Genomic DNA, 18,502 nt, shown 5'->3' on the forward strand with positions numbered 1-18,502 from the left:
GGGGAATTATCATCCATATGTCCTATACTTTGCATATAATAAATTCCCCATGCATGACGTACCTAGAATTACCTGGTATCCATTTGGGGTAGGTAGGTCATGTATGGGGAATTATTACGTCCATAATACATAGTACGTCTTATACTTTACATACATTTAATGTCCTAAACTTAACATATAATATCCTACACACACATACAGTACAAAACAAGACTAGATACAACCATACACAGCTATAAAGCGCAATACAGGGCTATAAACAGCTATACAGAGCTATACACAGCTAAATAGAGCTATACACAGCTATGCAGGGCAATACAAGGCTATACACAGCTATAAAGAGCTATACAGAGCTATACACAACTATACAGAGCTATACACAGCTAAACAGAGCCAAACACAGCTATACAAGGCTATACACAGCTATACAGGGCTATACCCAGCTATACACGGCTGTACAGGGCTATACACACCTCTACAGGGCTATAAATGGCTATACAGAGCTATACGCAGCCAAACAGAGCTATAAACACCTACACGGGACTATACTTAGCTGTACAGAGATATACACAGCTATACAGGGCAAGCACAGCTATACAGGGCTATACTCAGCTATACATGGCTGTACAGGGCTATGCGCGGCTATACAGGGCTATACATAGCAATACAAAGCTATACACTGATAAATAGAGCTATACATAGCTGTACATACCTAAACAGGGCTATACATAGCTATAAAGGGCTATACATACCTATACAGGACTATACATAACTATACAGGGATATACACAGCTATACAGAACTATACGCAGCTAAACAGAGCTATGCACACTCATTTTGGGCTATACAGGGCTATACAGGGCTATACAGAGCCATACAGGTTTATACACAGCTATAAAGGGCTATACACAGCTATTCACGGCTATACAAGGCTATACACAGCCATACAGGGCTATACACAGCTACACACAGCTATACAGGGCTATACACAGCTATACAAAGCTACACACAGCTATACAGGGCTATATAGGGTAAAAGACAGAGCTAAAAACAGCTACACAAGGCTTTACACGGCTATATAGGGCTATACCCAGCTATACACAGCTGTACAGGGCTATACACAGCAATACAGAGCTATACACAGATACACAGAACTATACACACCTCTACAGGGCTATACATAGCTGTACAGAGCTATACGCAGTCAAACAGAACTATGAATACTGGACTATACTTAGCTATGTAGAGATATACACAGCTATACAGGGCTATACCTAGCTATACATGGCTGTACAGGGCTATACACAGCTATACAGGGCCATACATAGCTATACAGGGCCATACATAGCTATACAGGGCCATACATAGCTATACAGGGCTATACATGACAATACAGGACTATACATAACTATACAGAGCTATACGCAGCTAAACAGAGCTATGCACACCTATTCAGATCTATACAGGGATATACAGGGCTATACAGAGCTATACAGAGCTATACACAGCTATACAGGGCCATACACAGCTATACAGGGCTATACACAGCTATACACTGCTATACAGGGCTGTACACAGATGAACAGAGCTATGCAGACTTATTCAGGGCTGTACAGGGCTAAACAGAGCTATGCACACCTATTCAGATCTATACAGGGATATACAGGGCTATACAGAGCTATACAGAGCTATACACAGCTAAACAGGGCCATACACAGCTATACAGAGCTATACACAACTATACAGGGCTGTACACAGATGAACAGAGCTATGCACACTTATTCAGGGCTGTACAGGGCTATACAGAGCTATACAGAGCTATACAGAGCTTTACAGGGCTACATACAGATATACTGGGCTATACACAGCTAGACACGGCTATACAGGGCTATGCACACCAATAGAAGGCTATACATAGCTTTACATACCTATACAGGGCTATATGAATGTTGTGCCGCGTAGCACTGGGAACACAAATGGTGAAACAGAGAATTAACTCTGAAGTGTAAATTAAATATATAGCTGTGTATTGCCCTGTATAGCTGTGTATATCTCTGTATAGCTATGTATGGCTCTGTATAGCTGTGTCTAGCCCTGTATAGCCGTATATAGCTGTGTATATCTCTGTATAGCCATGTATAGCTCTTTATAGTTGTGTATAGCTCTGTATAGCTCTTTATAGCTGTGTATTGCCTTATATTGCCCTGTATAGCTATGTACAGCTATGTTTAGCCGTTTATAGCTCTGTATTGCTGTTTATAGCCCTGTATAGCTGTTTATAGCTCTATATTGTGCTGTATAGCTGTGTATGGTTATATGTGTATGTAGGATATTATATGTAAAGTATAGGACATTATATGTATGTAAAGTATAGGACATAATATTTTTGGGACATAATAATTGTCATACATAAACTGCCTATTTAATTGGTGATTATGCCGCTGACATGAGCCAAGATGACCCTGGGCTCGAGATTGAACGGGAACTGCATTGAAACGCTGTACTTTAGCAACCGCGTACTTTGCGTGTCCCTTCCTGAATTTATCTCAGAGGGAATGGGGTGGATGTACACAAGCTACACGATAGTATCATTCAATTGTCCATGGAAGTTGAAAAAACAGCTAAAATCGTTTGGTTTTCGTCCTAATCTTGCAGCGGTCGATTATTTTGGCCTCCAAAATGAGTAGACGGGTGTTTCTATCCAGTTCTTCCCATTCAGAGGGAGCGACCCCTCTCTCGTTCGAGAAAGTAAGTACATTAATTAGACATCAACGATGTAACTAAGCTTTTCATAGCAAACCAGATCTAATAAGGAGTGCGAACGACAAAAATGGGGAAATACATTTTTCAGCTGCCCCTTTAGATTATTTTTTAAAACATTGTCAGTAGCAGAGGATAAACCCAGTTAGCGTGCGGGGACAAACCTTTTGGCTATTTGCTGTATTTTTCTACATAATATCGTCTAAAAAATTCTTAAAGTTCTTAAAATCGTCCAATTTTCTGAATATCCCATGTGAATCTATAAATCCCCCAAAAAAATTTAATTGAGAGTGTGCTGTATCTGGTAAACTTTTTGTGGTGGTTATCAACATCTAGATGTATCAAATTTGTAAAATCCCTCTGACTCTTGAATCTCATGTCTGATATTCATCATCTTAATCTTGAAAAAAAGGTAGATACACATATGCCAATTTTAAAGTGAGTTCATGTTAATGTTTTGTCATTTGTTATCAGTGCTGTTTGACTACAATGCAATGCAGTGGTCACCAGATAAATGCAGAATTTTCGTACGAGGATGAAAGACTGCTTCTGTATCCCAGTGATCAAGGAGTAAGACTTATGGTGAGATAACAGTTATCCCTTTAACTCCTAAGATATGATTGTTAATTTTCCCTCTCTAGCTGCTATGCATTTCTCTGTAAAATGGTTATGAGAATTTGGTGTTAGATCAAGTTAACAACTTCCTCCTGATAAGTTTGATTATCCAATTGTATTAAGTATAGTACAAATATCTTACTCACCATCACAAATATCAGGTGATGTTTGGACAGTTGATTACTTTGTACAGTAAAAACCTGTTTAACTGGTTGGCTGCTTGTACTGCACTTCTCTTTCTGCTTGGCATTTTTCAGCCTTATAAGAAATGCACATGAAATAAAGAAGTTGGATAGTAAATCACTTACAATATAAATTCTAAAGAGCATAACTAAATAAATCGTGCATATGAGATCTGTATGATAAGATACAAATAAAAGGCATATACTTCAATAGCAGTCATTAGTGGTCAATGTATTCAGTGCCTAAAATAAAAATTACCAAACTGGAATTTTTTGCTTATGTTTCGGAGCTTATCAAGGTGCAGTAACATGAAGAATAATGGAATACACAAATAACAAGGAGATGCAATTAATAGATATAATCAATTTTGATTACCAACACAAAGCCTGCTAATAATAATAATAATAATAATAATAATAACAATAATGATAATAGTGATAATAATAATAATAAGGGTAACATAAATTGACTATTCACTCCTATTCAGGGCCAATACAAACAAATGGACATTGTAAATAAGCAGAGTGTTTGAAAATTGCCAACTGGCCAGAGGTAGACCAGTTAGCTATAAAAAAAAGTAGCTGAGGATTTGAACTTGCAGCAACTGAGAACAAATCCAGTGAGTGAAGCTTGTGGAGTGATGTAAGCTGATTAAACAAATGTTTTAACAAGCATTATTACACCTTTCAGCTAGTATGTGTGCTATGCTTTATTAATTTTAGGTGGCTTGTATTTTACTGTGTGGTTCTTTAAATCTGAAAGTTTGTTTGAAATAAAATCTTCTCCCTTTATTTAACTACATTTTCTTGCTTCACTGTTGGGCCATGTCAAATTCCAAGCTTAAAAAGCTAATGGTCCATAACTTACAATACTGACCTCAAACTCAGTTAGTAAGATGTATTTAAAAAGTATCAAACAAAGAGAATAAGAAATACTGAACTATAGTGTATCAAAACATTCATTTTTCTATGTAATTAATACTAAAAGGATTTAGTCAAGAGGTAATCCTTGAAGGTGAGCTCCAATTTTGGTTATTTCATACAAGAAGCTTGAAAAAATTCAGGCTTTGAAGGCAGGATTTGAACACTTGCCTCCCAGATACTTATTTGGCCAACTGAGTTATGAAACCATGGATAAAGACTGGAGCACTAACTAAAAGGATTATTATTGTACTTATAGAGTAAACAATTATATACATGATATTTCTGTTCAAATTTCCCTCTAGCATCCTCCTGGATGCCCTTGCCGTTTTTTGACAGCCTCAGACATTGCTAACATTCCAGAAAATATCCTGAGTCAAGGAGTGAAACCAGCAGTTGCTGTTTTGCTTCAGTCATCAGATGGTTATGTGTTGCTGACAAGACGTGCACAACACATGCGCACCTTTCCATGTGTGTGGGTTCCCCCAGGTAAATGAACAAATATATTTTACATTAAGGCAAGACTGCATTAAAGAGAATGCTTTCTAACTCGATCAGATGATACAGTGTATTTTGCATTAGTACAACTGTATAACTCTTAAGAGATTGCTTTTTCACTGACCTGTGATAGAACTTGCACTTACTTTAGTTCAGCTTAGAACAGAAATAATAATCTAAGTAATGTAAAGATCCAAAATGCCAGGGATGAAATATGAAGCACAGAACATTAAATTTTATGTAGAGTTCACCTGTAGAATCTTGCTTGGAGATGATGCTGACTGAATTCAGAACGTGTATTGTGCTAATGAAGAAAGAGTGGACCCTTACACTCTCACCCTCAGGAGTGGCCATGGAGCAATTTCTTGTTACAGTGTCAATACATTTTTGAACAGAAAGGCGATAAGAGAAAAGGAAGCCATTAACAAGGGGAATATTGTTGTATTGTATATACAGAATATTGTAAGTGTTGTAGGCCTGATGTTGCAAGCATTTTGCATGATTGATAGATAAATTATGTTTATACTATCTTTTTTTTTGTTTTTGTTTTTTCAATGCAGGGGGTCATATGGAGCCAGGAGAGACTGTAAGTTTACTTTAATTGAGGTTGAGTAATAAAAAAATAAAGGAAACAAAAAAAGAAGCAAACACAGTGAACAACACAAAAAGGCACAGGCAGACAGATGAATGGACAGACAGACAGACAGACAACTGATTACATGGTCAGACAAACAGACAGACAAATGGTTAGATGGTCAGAAAGATGGATAAATGATCAGATGGTCAAACAGAAAGACAAAGGATTAGATCATAAGACAGACAGACAAATGATTAGATGATCAGACAGACAGACAAATGATTGGATGGTCAGACAGAAGGACAGACAGACAAATATTAGATGGTAAAACAGACAGGCAAATGATTAGATGGTCAGACAGACAGACAGACAGACAGACAAATGATTAGATGGTAAGACAGAGAGACAGACATGATTAGATGGTTGAACACAGACAGACAGACAAAGAATAAAGAAAAACAAAAAAAAAATAGGAACAGAAATGCTCTAAGATGGGAGGCCATATTATGAAGCAATTTCTGTTTGGGAATTATGTAGGCTGGGATTTTGATCTGAATATTTTACTCATGCACACACACTTAAAGAGTATCATGTATGGTTTCAGAATGCGGATAATTTTCTTGAATAAGTTAGACACTGTATACATAATTTATTGCATCTGATACAATGAGGTTTAATATGTAATATGTACAAAATTTGTTACATGTGAATAGTCAAGCAATTTCCTAATTTGAATTAATACCTGTATATGTAATTAAATCTTGTAATAATTAACTGCCCACATTGTGTGATTGTCTGGGTGAGTGTAGCTCTTAAAAGATTGTTGCTCATGAATACTCTGGCATCTTGACATTCTGTTGGGAAGTTATTCTCACATCATAGACTCTTGAGTTGTTAAGATTGTTAAATGTGATCTATTGCTACAGTGGGCAACAGTTCATTCTCATGACCTTCCCCGTGATGGTCACCCTGCTGTACACAATCAATGGCCAATTAACTTCTGTGTTCAGATCATTATTTTTTTTATCAGTTTATTCATTTTCACAGCTTAAACAAGCTTTACTAAGAGAACTCTCAGAGGAAACTGGATTGACTTTTTCTGAGGAAAGCCTCGAAATCTCAACACTTGGTCTGTGGGAGGTATTGTATATACATTTTATCTTCATACTAGTTGCATGATGTACAGTCCTTATTGTACAGTGAGCTTTTATTTTAAAATGTGGCTTAATCTGTGCCTAAACAAGTATTTCAAGATGCCCAAAGTGGTATACCTAGTACTGAATTATCGTATGGCCATAGAATGGAGATATTTGAACTGAAGATTATCACATAATTGCCTCTATGCATGTCTATGTCAGACTCGCATGGCTTGTTTACCACCAAACCTCACTTTTGAAGTGTAACTATGCACACGTTATCATGATAAACAAACTCCTACAGCAACAAGGGTGAAAAGAATTCTCACTTGAAAAGGTTATGAGGAGAGGGTGGTGGGAGGAAAGGGTGGGGAGGGTGGTTTCCTGTAGTAGCAGCAATATTGGTAGTCACTGATGCTAATGAAACTTGGATGAGCCGTGGCAGCAAAAGGCCAGTAGGCAGACGGAATACTCAACCGTGTAAATTTTCTTTGTGTGAATTTGCAGTCTGTGTTTCCTCCCGTTCTGTCGATTGGTCTGCCTGTGAGGCACCATATCGTAGTGTACTACCAGGCCAAGGCTAAGGAAGACCGACAAACTTTACAGAAGAAGCTTATCTTGGATAAAGACGAGCTCGATGCTTCGGCCTGGGTAGACCATGCTACTATTGTAGAAGTGATGCAAAGTGATGACTTTGGCCAGTCAAGACCAGTACCACAAAGATATATTAAGTTAGTTGCGTGAAATGGATCCTATAGTACTCAAGTATGGCCTCTCGGTTTACAACTAGTAAGCAAGCAGGTCTTGTTTATCAGAGCTGCAACACGTACTGTAGACGCGTGTGTTGTTGTGCAGAAACTTTTGCAGAGATGTTTGTCAGATGCAGCTTCGGGAACAGGCGCGGAGCAAATTAATGAATCAATGAGTTATTGAGTAAAAATTCTACGGTGTGCGTGAAAATCTCATAAAATGTTTCTATCTCCAACTTGACAGAGCCACTGTGCTTGAAAATGGCCAGAAAGTTGAGAAAAATCTTCGTCTTTCAATCCTGATGTCTACCATGCCTCGCACGTCTGAAGATGGACAGGAGTTGAACCAGGAGCGACTCTCCACAGGGACGAAGTTCGCTTTAGGACAATTGGTTAAAAAAGACCTTCCTTCTGGAGGGGCGTGGTAATTAATAAGAGTGTTGAATTCGTCAAGATGATAACGATAAACATAATTAAAATAATGGTATTTATAACTTGTGTGCTAGCGTTTTCTTGCGCATTAAGTCGAGTTTATATTATTTTTTATTAAATATTTTTCTACCATTTTTTGATTAGTTCTACGAACATGATTTTGATATATACTCGAATTATATTTTATCAGTTAAACGATTACGATAATACGATTACAATAATAATAACGTTGATCACGACGATGATGATGATGATGATAAGATTTGGGGTGTATGTGCGTCGGTGAGGGTATCACAAGAAATTTTTTATCAACCGAATTGATAATGTGAATTGGCCTCCGGAGAGAATTTCGAGCGTGAACAGAGGAATTATGGGTTGTGTAAGAGCGTAAAGGTGCACACGACAACCCTGAAAGGCGTTGTAGGTAGGTTTTAGGTCACGGTTACTTGACCTCAGAATTTTAGGAGAAAACGTCACTGTAAGGAAAAGGCATAGTGGTTATATATGAATATAATAATATCACCAGATATCCAGGGTACCTCTCGAGATTGTCGCGTGCACTCTTTTCCCGATAACCTCTCTCGAAACAACTGTCTACAGATGGAGCTACGCAATTGGTGGGAACAATTAGAAGTCATTGAATAATTTTATAAATCAGTTTAGGAGTTAAAAAAATTCTTCGAAGCGCACAGGCTTTTTTATAATTAGATTAAATTTTTGTACAGTAAAGAATTTATGTGTGGGAGGGCACTCAGAGGGTGAGGAATGAGCTGTGTGGGAAACAAATTTGATTTGTTCAATTCATTTAAATCAAGTAGAATTAAGGTTTTTAGGTTGAAAAAATGTTTAACAATTTGAATTACATGTGTGCAAATTTACTGTGTATTAATAACGATGGCGTTGCTCCATATTTAACTCGCCCCAGTAAACTACGTTTACTTATCATTGGTTTGTTCCTTTTTTACTTTTGTCTTTGTCATTTTTTGATTACCTTTTTTTGTTTTTCTTCTTTTTTTATCCGTTTTTTTGTTATTTGATTTCTTATTTATTTCATCTTTTAAATGAATAATTAAAGGTGTTCGTGTGGTATAACACAATCCAGGCGACAGAGACTGACATCTTTAAAACCAGGGCTGAAAGATAAGACAAGAGCTATCCTGGGGAGTTCAACATAACTTTTTTCATGAGCGTCTGTAGATGGTGTAATAGGCAGCAATGCCCACGAAACCAAAACACGAGGGCTTACTTGCAGGTTAACCCTTTTGACTCCTAAGAGTAACAAGTATATAATTTCTCCTTACACTATCACCCCTTAATCACACATAAAGGTCACGAGAATAAAGAAAATGATCTCCAACTAAAGAAGCTCTTGATTGTTATACAAATTCTCTTGTCAGCACTCAAGGAAACGTATAGAGAACAGAAAGGGAAATATGCATACTGATGTTAGGCTGTAAAGGATTAAACTGACGGTGATAGAAGGAGGCACGAGAGCCCATAAAACGCCGGTAACTAGTTTTTATTGAAAACCTGTCTTACCGGATCAAAACGACAACTACCTTGTCGAAGGCGACACTCATTGGGAAGCCAGTCAGGCTTCCCAATTGGCTGTTACACCTGAGGAGTTAAAAAAATGGTGTGATGTGTATCTTTTTACGCATGCAAGTATCAATATATCAGCAAAATGGTCACGATATCGATTCTTCGCACTGCCTGTGATGCATATCCTAAAATCTTGAAGGAGCATCTGAGTCTGTTAGAAACTGCAACATTTTCGCAAAAAATTGCCGAAACCACTAAATTTTTATCAACCATCTTTTTATCAATGCAGATTAGTAAAGGGTAAATGCGATGGAGGTCGTTGAGCTGATCAGAAATTAGACTAATCAGTTACCTCTTTTACTTTTCCTTTGCCACTCGATATTCGCAATTCGTCGTAAGTATTACTACAAGATGTCTTTTCCTTGTGATTTCTTCAATCCTCGTTAGGGGATACTTGCCTCTCGAGATCAATCGCGTTTTTAAGTTGCCCATAGCTTAAAAAATCCAGAAATAGGTAGTTGTTTTAATGAGATTTTTCTTTTAATTATAGATTCTTAACAAACGTTATTCTCCTCTGGTCTACTCCTGGTTTGCGTAGATTACAAAAGATTATTTTTGAGTTACTATTCCTACGATCGTTTCATCGGCAGTAAAAACTACTCATACAGATGACTACGTGGAGGTTCGCGACGGCGAATTTGATTGGCAGGTTTGGTGGAAGAAGGTGATTATCTCCAGTTACAAGTACCTTTTTGTCGAGTTTGTTGGTTACTCGGACTATTCTCCTTCAACGAGGAAGTTCCAAGCTAAGTATAGAGCTGTAACCCTGGGTAACTAATTGATAAGAGAACTCGTAGTCTTTTAAAATCGAGTTTGGTAGATGGTTGCTTTTCAGCTCGATATCCCACCAGCACGTTCTTGGTCGTTATTAACGAAATATAATTCTTTACTTAAATTCACATGCCGGTCGGTCTAATCTAACAAACGTCTTTACAAATAAGCTCACGTTCCTCAACTTTACTTTCAAGTACTCAAACAACTCACGCTGTTTTGTAGCACCTACTAACCTTACGGCCTATTCGTTTCTCCAGTTCGTTTGTTAGGGCAACTGCGCTCTCGAACAATTTAGAGCTGAGCAGTTCCTCCGCAGGGATATTCAGAAGTCCAGACCATTTAACCAACTATCCTTTTAACATGATATGCACTTAGAAGATTACTGCATCATCCAAGGAAAAGAATCAGACTGTCCTTCGACACCTTTAAACTCGAGGGTGGGTTTGAGATGGTTCCTCGTCGATAAGTTTACAGAAGGAAACCTATTGTAGAAACTCTGCTTCAGCTATTACATTCAGTGATTGCTCTCTGTGGATGCCGCAGTTTAGATCAGACTCCCTCACCAGCTATAGAGGATTCCAAGCTCGATGTGAAGTTATCACTAAGAGTTGTAAGTGACTGAGATTTATGTACTTTTCAATATTGGCTAAACACTGAAGTTCAAAGCGCAACTTTCGCTTTCTCTCCAGTGATCATGGTCTCGACAGAAATTTAAATCCAGCCGTCGCAATTTACGAACGTGACATTTTGACCGTCGAACTTTTTCCTCCCTTAGAGAGTTACGAGTGAACCGTTAAGCTGCTTTGAAAAGACACGATGCTTTCTTGTGGTTGATTAAAAAATACCTTTGCGTAGTGAACTACCACCGGGAAGCTGACTCTTAAGTAGTGATCAAGAAAATGTTAATTTCTTGTAAATAGTTAGGCCAAACGTAGTCGAATGAAATGCTTTGAGGCTTAGGGAAGACTATGTTTGGGGGAAGATTTGGTTTCTTAACGATAAAAGAAACATACTCGTACTAATACTTACACGTTGCTATAGAAACTCTAAGCTCCTGTCTCTTTATTACATTGGTTATTCAGTGTACTGTGCTGTTTTGGTTACAATCTTGGTTAAAATCTCATTGCCTTGTGAAGCACTGCTTGTGAAGCAGTCCCAAAGTGACTCTGTGCCATTATTATTACTTGTATTGTACTTATCATACCGATATATAAGGATTAATATACGGTCAAGCGTAGATATGGAATTTCTCTTCGAGTTGAACATAATAAGGAAAATTCCATATCTACAAGTAACAATTGATGTACTGTTATTATCGTTCCGTCGCTTACTTTTGTTTTTTTTTTTTTTGATAAGCTCAATTAAGGAGGCTCGAACGCCCCACCTATTCTTTAGAATCGATGATGAAGATTTTAAAATATACCAAACAACCATGAAGATGACTAAAAATGACTCATTTTCATAATTAAATCCACCACTAATGTTCCGAGTAGGATGGTTGACGAAACTCTATGAACTCTAGCCCAGGCTGAATGCACAGGCATTGAAATCTTCGTTTTTATAGGCAGTTAGATCTGAACGATTGCTTATCGTGCTTTGAGGAACTTGACTCCCTCTTCATTACAGTCTCATTTTTGTCGTTTTATTGTAAACGATCTTTTATGCGCAGAAATATAAATCTTGGCTTAGTTTGTAGCAGGAACGATTTTTCAAAGGCTGTTTCATCGACTCAATCACACTTTCAGTATAGCTACATGTACTTCTTATCTAGAACTCTTGTTAGTTAAATGTAAAGGCTGGTTCAGAAAATAAGGTAAACGACTCCTTAAGGATTACCAGTCTGACCTGCAATTCCAGAGTGAATTGAATTTCCCGTTTGACCAGTGTCGTTTTTTAAAAGGACCTTGAGAGGACCTGGAAACGGATACCCAAACATTTCGAAACTGCTTCGGTAAACACGACCCAACTCCATAATCCACTCGGGCGGGATCTGAGAATAATGCTTTATCAGTTCGTCTCTCCTCTTAGGATAATTACTGTTTGTTGGAAATTGTGTGATATTTAAAACTCCAGCTTTCTTCAACGCATATCGTGCGTCTCGGGCAAGGGACTCAAAGCGACCGATGAAGTTGAAGTCCACGCTGCAGGGTCTACACTGGTCATCGTAAGTATTCCAGTGCCAGTTGAGTTGCTCATGTATGCCTTCCTTTAAAATATATTCTATAAATTCCGGAAATGTAACGTCATCGCCCACTTCCAGAGCTCTTTTGGTGGCATTCGGACGGAACTTTCTGATGATTTTTCTGCCATACGTCTCCAGCATGTATCGATCCACTGTTCTCGTAGATGCAAACTTGTCCTTGTAAGCTGACAATAACCAATCAAAAGGTTCTCGGACGAATATGATCTTGTATGATTTATGGAGATAATTCCAAACATCTGTGAAGACGTATTGATCAAGATTTGACAACATCTGCCCTGTTTGTTGTCTCAGTTGCTTAAATGTGGCTCTCCATTGACGACTTGCTATTCTAGGGACCATGCAGAAGACGATGGGAGGAGACTCGATCACTTGAAAGCGATACAAGCTTGGCAAACCACGTTTGTGTTTATTTGCCCGACAATAATTGATCAGAAGCCGTCTTAAGTCACGTTGCCTCTCTTCAATCCCTGAATGCAATATGTCTTCCTGAAGAGAATGTCAAAAAGAAAATATCAATTAATCATATCATATCAAAAGAAGCGAGAAATAAAGAGAACAATTTTCTTATTTTCATCCCAACACAAAATAATTAAGAAGTCACCTTTTTTTCTCCATCTGCCATCCAATTTCTATCTAAGGCCTCGTGGAAGCGAAGAACTGAAATATATTGAAAAATTAAGGAAAACAGTTGAAATATAATCTATCATTGAAAATTTCAGGAAAAATTAGATATTTCAATAGGGAATCTGAGATGATATGAAGAAACACTTATAATTGATAAATGAATAAACTTCGTGATTGCTGTTTATAAAATTTTGAGGACTTCAAACATAGAAGGAAATAAGTCAGCAATAAGTTTTTCCTTTCCTTTTAAGAAAAGTAAGAAACTAACTTTCAGTAAACAGAAATCTTCCTCGATTACAAACATTAAACATAGTAACCCTTTTGCAGTACCTCTTTTGGCGGACTTCTCAGTTTCGAAAAATATTATCATGTTGATCATCGCATATATGGCAAAAACACAGAACGCAATCGTTGATAGTGTTCGCAACTTGCGAATAATCATGAACATAATGCAAAAATAGGAGTGAAAGCTAACGTCGCTTTCTGGTTTGACATTGAAACCCGCTTGCATTAATTCAAACTTAATATTCCAAAACGCAAAATAAACGAGCTACAACTTTATAAGTTCGAAGACCACAGTTAAATTATTTAACATCACTTAATTTGGTTTGTATTTTCCATAACGTCTAGTTTTTCTCTTTTTTGCCTTTTTTCATTTCAGTCGCAAAAGAGTGTTGTGACTTCCAACCCTGATGAATTATGTATTGGTGCAAGATTTTTCGGATGCGTCTTACTAATTTTGAATATTTAGAGTTATGTGAGATTTATGCGGACAGCTTTGAAATTCCTTTTACTGTGACGTAAGTGGAGTTGATTGCATTGGGCCAACGTAGACAGGCATCACGATATTACATTTCCACAAAACTAACATACGACAAAAATGATGAACGAGCTAATCCCACGTTATCAAGTTAATCTACTATAACCCTCTAACAACGGCCACAAGTTCTCAATTCCTTATTTTTTTCATTTTAGTTTTTCATTGTCGTATGACTAGTTGCAGTGTATAAAGCGATCCCTGTGCAGTGTAGTATCGCAAAATTGTTAAGTACACAGTATTGTAAGCATTGATATTCAGGATATTTTTTTTACTAAAGAACTCCTTAGGTTTATTTATCACGGAAAACTGACATCATTATAGTGGGCAACCGGTAACGCGTTTGGCTACTTTTTGGGGAGAAGATTACGTCAAGAAAATTATCTCGAGAAATTAAATGTCTTATAACATTCGAACTGATAGCTTATATGGCATTCTGTTTTTATATTATTGGCTATTACCGGATTCTTGGATCAAACATCTACTTACATAACCGGGAAGAACTGAGAAATGTTAATTTGAGCGTGGATCATTGTTTAATTTGTGCCCAGGTTACAGAATACGGACTGTCAGAGACTGTCAGAAAACAAATTTGTGGGTAATTTCACTCTCTAAATTGGACTAAAAAAATTGCCTGTTAGCGAACACCCATTCAGTTTTCATTTTGTAACTTTTTTGTCCGCTTCAAGGAATAAAAACGGGAACTTTTCTCAAAAAAATTGTAAAAGAATATTCAAATACAGAAGAAAAATAAATCCCCTGTAGTCACTAATAAGAATGAAGAGAAAAAGGGTGAGATTAGTGATTTTGCGGGGTGTTTATTTTGTTGGAAGGCGCTTATTTAAGGACTTGCGGCATGTCTTAAGAAATCCGATAGCGGAAACACTTCTGGTTTCCCATTGATGGTTTAATTAAGCGCGCATGCGTTTTCGAACCGTTGATCTCGAATCTTCCTCTGGAAAACCAGCGGCAAATTGTAAAGTATGATAATCAGGTCCAGAATATATCCTAATACTGATTTGATAGTCCTCCGCTTTGTTTTTAATATCACATTTATTCAATGTTTAGCTCAGAAAAGCGTGATATATCAAAATTAAAGGATCGTTAAAGATGCTTTACCATTTTCGTTTCCGTGGTTTTCTCTTGCCTTGGGGGGGCAATTTTTCGTTTAGACTGGCAAACTGAAAGCCGCGAAAAACTTTTTAAAATTATCCTATGCAAAAGGTAAGATAATCTCCAGACAGACAAAAGCTGGAAATACAAACATTGAATATATATATATCTTATTAGACGTTTTGATGTGAAGTATCGCTGAGTATTTTTAAGAGTTGTGCCGTATTTTGACGAGCCCGTAAGTCTTTCTGCTCATTTCTCATAAGGCGGGAAAAGCAAAGAGGATAGAGAAGCGTAGCGTGTGCAGCCGACTAGTTAAACAGGTTTTTTTACAGTACAAAATAACCAACTGTCCAAATAACCATATCGTAGGATCTTTATACTCTATTCGCGCGTTTTTTGTACCCTACTAAGTGCAGTTGAACAAAAATACATATATATCGCTTCAAGAGGCAATAGGTTCAATCGCTCGGGGTTCTTCCGGCTCCCCTATTATGCTTCAAAAAATTATGGCACGAAAGAATTAACACTGATATATAAACACACCCACGCTTGATCGATATGAGACTGTTCTCGCTTTTGTCTATTCTGATTTCTCAGCATAATTATAACAGCATTGTCACAGTTAGTACTACTGAGTCCAGAGTTCAACTGAGCACAATGTGATTAAATATTTTTTTTCCCAAGATCCTAAAATATCTCGTGCAATATTCCTTTAGCCCATTGATACCAGACAAGACAACAATTAAGAAAACTGAATGAATTCGTTGCCGGCGGAACTAATAAGAAACAGGTGAAATACAACCAGATTATTGGACAGGGATAAAGCCGTTTCTCTTATTCCGTCTGTAAAGTCAGAGCTAGTGATATCTCTCTTTAAATTCTGAGGGGGATATCATTTGTGCCTCTACTTGCTATGGTGAGAAAAATCTAATTTCTAAACCCCTAAAGTTGATAGAAGATGATTTCAGGTACATTGTTCAAACGCTAAGCTCATAGAAATGTGCACTTGTAGCTGACAGTAATAATCCTACAGCGTGACAATACAGGCGAGAAATATGAACCAGCTGGTACTTCTTGACAAATGGAGCACAATTTTCGTGTTTACAGAAAGTTTCGCGTGCTTACTAGGAATTGTCTTGAATGGAATCGTGATCTTTACTTTTGGTAAAAATACCAATCGTAAAATTTCAGCCCCAAGTTATTTCATTTTAAGTATGGCGGTGTGTGATTTCCTATCATGTGCGTTGGCTGTACCCCTTGCAATCGCGCGGCACTTCCAGGGAGACTGGCCACTCGGTAAAACTGGCTGCAAGGTCCATGCCTTCATGATTTTTCTTCTCGCTCTCGTCTCAATCACTCACTTGGCGATAATTTCATTGGGAAAGTACTTAACAATCACCAAGTCTCTTTCAAAGGATTCATATTTCAACAAGAGAAACGTATTATTGCTAATTGTGGGTTCGTGGATTTACTCTCTTACGTTCAGTGTGCCACCCTTGTTAGGATGGTCCTCATATGGTTTAGAGGGGATCAATGTGACATGTTCAGTTCAGTGGAAGTCATCTGCTTTTAGTGATCGGGCATATTTTGGAGTTGTTATCGTATCCTGCTTCTTTCTGCCCTTATTCGTGATCGTATCATGCTACTACAAGATCCATCGAGTATCTAGACTAATTGTTGTAAACACTTCACGAAGGGGGGGAATAACAATAACTGCTTCTCGAGCTCTCATGAAAAGACATCGCAAATCTGCCATGTACTTTCTCGCCATCGTAGCCGCATTTTTGATCCCATGGTTGCCTTACGCCACGGTTGCATTTCTTTTGGCTATTGGTCAAAAAATTAACCCCATAGCTACGAGTGCCTGTAGCGTGTTTGCCAAAATATCGTTCTTCCTTAATCCAATGCTTTACGGAATTTTGCACAGTAAATTCCGCCGACGTTTTATTCATCTGGTTCCTCTGATTAGGAGGAATCGGAGTGTTAAACCATGGTCAGTGGTATTACCCCCGGTATCGCAGACCTTGGCTCTCTAAAGATAAAATTAAACTCTTTCTTTTCTAGATATTTGAATACGTACAGTCAATTTCTTGGTTCTCTATTTTGCTGACCCCTGTGAGTGTCAACCGTACCAGCAAGTATGAATTAAATGGTAATTAATTGCATGGAGTTGTATAAACGAAAAATTGAAAACATCGTAATGAGGTCTGAAAAAAAGGACTAAAGAGAACGTGTTCGTCCTTATTTATTATGTTCCTGGGTAACAGTTTGTGTCGATCATTAAGCCACAAACGACCTCTGTTTTATTGTCCACTTCATCTTCTTTCCATGAGTGCACTTTGTGCGGTGCAATGTATGAACTTTATCAGCAAATAAAAGTTGTTCCTCAAAAAAGATGAGAATTAAAAAATGAGTGAGATCTTTTTCCCCACAAAAGGAAATATATGAAATTAGTGTTTATCACATAAACTGCGGTGTTATACATGGATTTTCGGCCCTTAGAAAAGCGGTGGCAACACACGTGAAAAAATATCGTACTTTCTCACGTGTGTTGATACAGCCAATCAGCTGCTGACACATCACTCGCCTTTGGCGCCACTCGGTCAGGTTGATGAATGAACGGCAAAGACTTCACGATTCTAAATACAAGTTGTTTGTTGGAGCTTTCTTGAATTATGGCGGCTAAAACACTAAAAAATCCGTATCGCTGACAGATAGTGAGGTTCAAACTTTCCTAGAAGGGGAAGAAAACCAATATACTAAAAGAAAAACCGAAAGTTGCGTGGCTTTGATGTCAGCATTTCTCTCGGCTGAGAATGAAAATCGACAACTGGAAGATTTGTCACAGGCCGATTTTGGCCGTTTACCCGAAAGACTTCTTCTGTTGGTAAGGAAAAAGTCAATAAATGAGAATTTGTAAATTGAAAATTACGACAATTGTTGCTTTTGTAATCATGATTCAACGCATTTTTCATCTTAAGAGTTAGCGCCAACACACTCGGCGATTGTTATTTGGGGATTGTCGATTCACATTAATGAAGTCGGCTTTTCTTCTCAGTAAAGGGCTATTGTGTTTATATGATAAACTAGACCCTGTGAGCAAGGTAACTGGGATACCTGGATGGTACTGGATCCTTGGGATTAAGCGTAATGATACTGCAGGTGTCGGACTAGTAAACTGAAATAGTGGGCTCAAGTCTGGCTTAGGGCAGACACCTTTTTTCAAAAAAGATTGTCATTATACACAAAAAAAACACAGGATTTTGGATCATGTATTTATTAAAAAAGAATTTCCATACAACTACAATGAAAACAAACATAAGATTCACTTTTCTGATCGTGAAATTAATACCATTCGTACTGTAATCGTAACTACGTTCCTTGGCATGAAGTGAATCCATAATGGCTTCTTGCTTCACAAGCTGTTTGCACCATTAGAGTTTTGTTCTTCAGTCTCATGGTAGTAGTGTTGTTCAATAGATTGCAAATAGTATAT

The 18,502-nt window shown here is 37.6% G+C and overlaps 3 protein-coding genes across 4 annotated transcripts; 2 read left to right on the forward strand and 1 right to left on the reverse strand.

Annotated features, from left to right (window-relative positions):
* The first annotated feature begins 2,470 nt into the window (after positions 1-2,470).
* Positions 2,471-8,815, forward strand: LOC113683828 (m7GpppN-mRNA hydrolase NUDT17). 2 transcript variants are annotated; one of them, XM_027201109.2, is made up of 7 exons: positions 2,471-2,748; positions 3,235-3,342; positions 4,784-4,967; positions 5,537-5,562; positions 6,601-6,693; positions 7,197-7,478; positions 7,683-8,815. In XM_027201109.2, exons 1-6 carry the CDS (start codon positions 2,680-2,682, stop codon positions 7,431-7,433), a joined length of 717 nt encoding a protein of 238 aa, XP_027056910.2. In that variant the 5' UTR covers positions 2,471-2,679; the 3' UTR covers positions 7,434-7,478; positions 7,683-8,815. The 2 variants fall into 2 exon arrangements, with proteins under 2 accessions (XP_027056910.2, XP_027056909.2); XM_027201108.2 differs by having other exon boundaries at positions 7,197-7,420.
* Positions 8,816-11,283: 2,468 nt separating this feature from the next.
* Positions 11,284-13,584, reverse strand: LOC113683819 (carbohydrate sulfotransferase 11). Its single transcript, XM_089191922.1, has 3 exons — positions 13,404-13,584; positions 13,051-13,106; positions 11,284-12,935 (listed from the first exon to the last, which is right to left on the reverse strand). Exons 1-3 carry the CDS (start codon positions 13,582-13,584, stop codon positions 12,072-12,074), a joined length of 1,101 nt encoding a protein of 366 aa, XP_089048048.1. The 3' UTR covers positions 11,284-12,071.
* A 2,348-nt stretch (positions 13,585-15,932) lies between these two features.
* LOC113683841 (melanopsin-B) lies at positions 15,933-17,170 on the forward strand. The gene has a single exon (XM_027201125.2). The coding sequence runs from the start codon at positions 16,062-16,064 to the stop codon at positions 17,040-17,042; it is 981 nt and encodes a 326-aa protein (XP_027056926.2). The 5' UTR covers positions 15,933-16,061; the 3' UTR covers positions 17,043-17,170.
* Positions 17,171-18,502: the final 1,332 nt, after the last annotated feature.

Source organism: Pocillopora damicornis, chromosome 13 (genome assembly GCF_964200805.1).
Source record: "Pocillopora damicornis chromosome 13, jaPocDami1.2, whole genome shotgun sequence".
NCBI classification, from domain to species: Eukaryota; Metazoa; Cnidaria; class Anthozoa; order Scleractinia; family Pocilloporidae; genus Pocillopora; species Pocillopora damicornis.

Bases quoted from the DNA above. Each gene is read 5' to 3' on its own strand.
- LOC113683828 (XM_027201108.2), top strand. From the start codon at position 2,680: ATGAGTAGACGGGTGTTTCTATCCAGTTCTTCCCATTCAGAGGGAGCG. The intron at 5,563-6,600 runs GTAAGTTTACTT...TCATTTTCACAG, and splicing joins ATATGGAGCCAGGAGAGACT to CTTAAACAAGCTTTACTAAG. The intron at 7,421-7,682 runs GTTAGTTGCGTG...CCAACTTGACAG, and splicing joins GTACCACAAAGATATATTAA to AGCCACTGTGCTTGAAAATG.
- LOC113683819 (XM_089191922.1), bottom strand. From the start codon at position 13,584: ATGCAAGCGGGTTTCAATGTCAAACCAGAAAGCGACGTTAGCTTTCAC. The intron at 13,107-13,403 runs GTACTGCAAAAG...AATATATTTCAG, and splicing joins TGAGAAGTCCGCCAAAAGAG to TTCTTCGCTTCCACGAGGCC. The intron at 12,936-13,050 runs GTGACTTCTTAA...CATTCTCTTCAG, and splicing joins TGGCAGATGGAGAAAAAAAG to GAAGACATATTGCATTCAGG.
- LOC113683841 (XM_027201125.2), top strand. From the start codon at position 16,062: ATGAACCAGCTGGTACTTCTTGACAAATGGAGCACAATTTTCGTGTTT.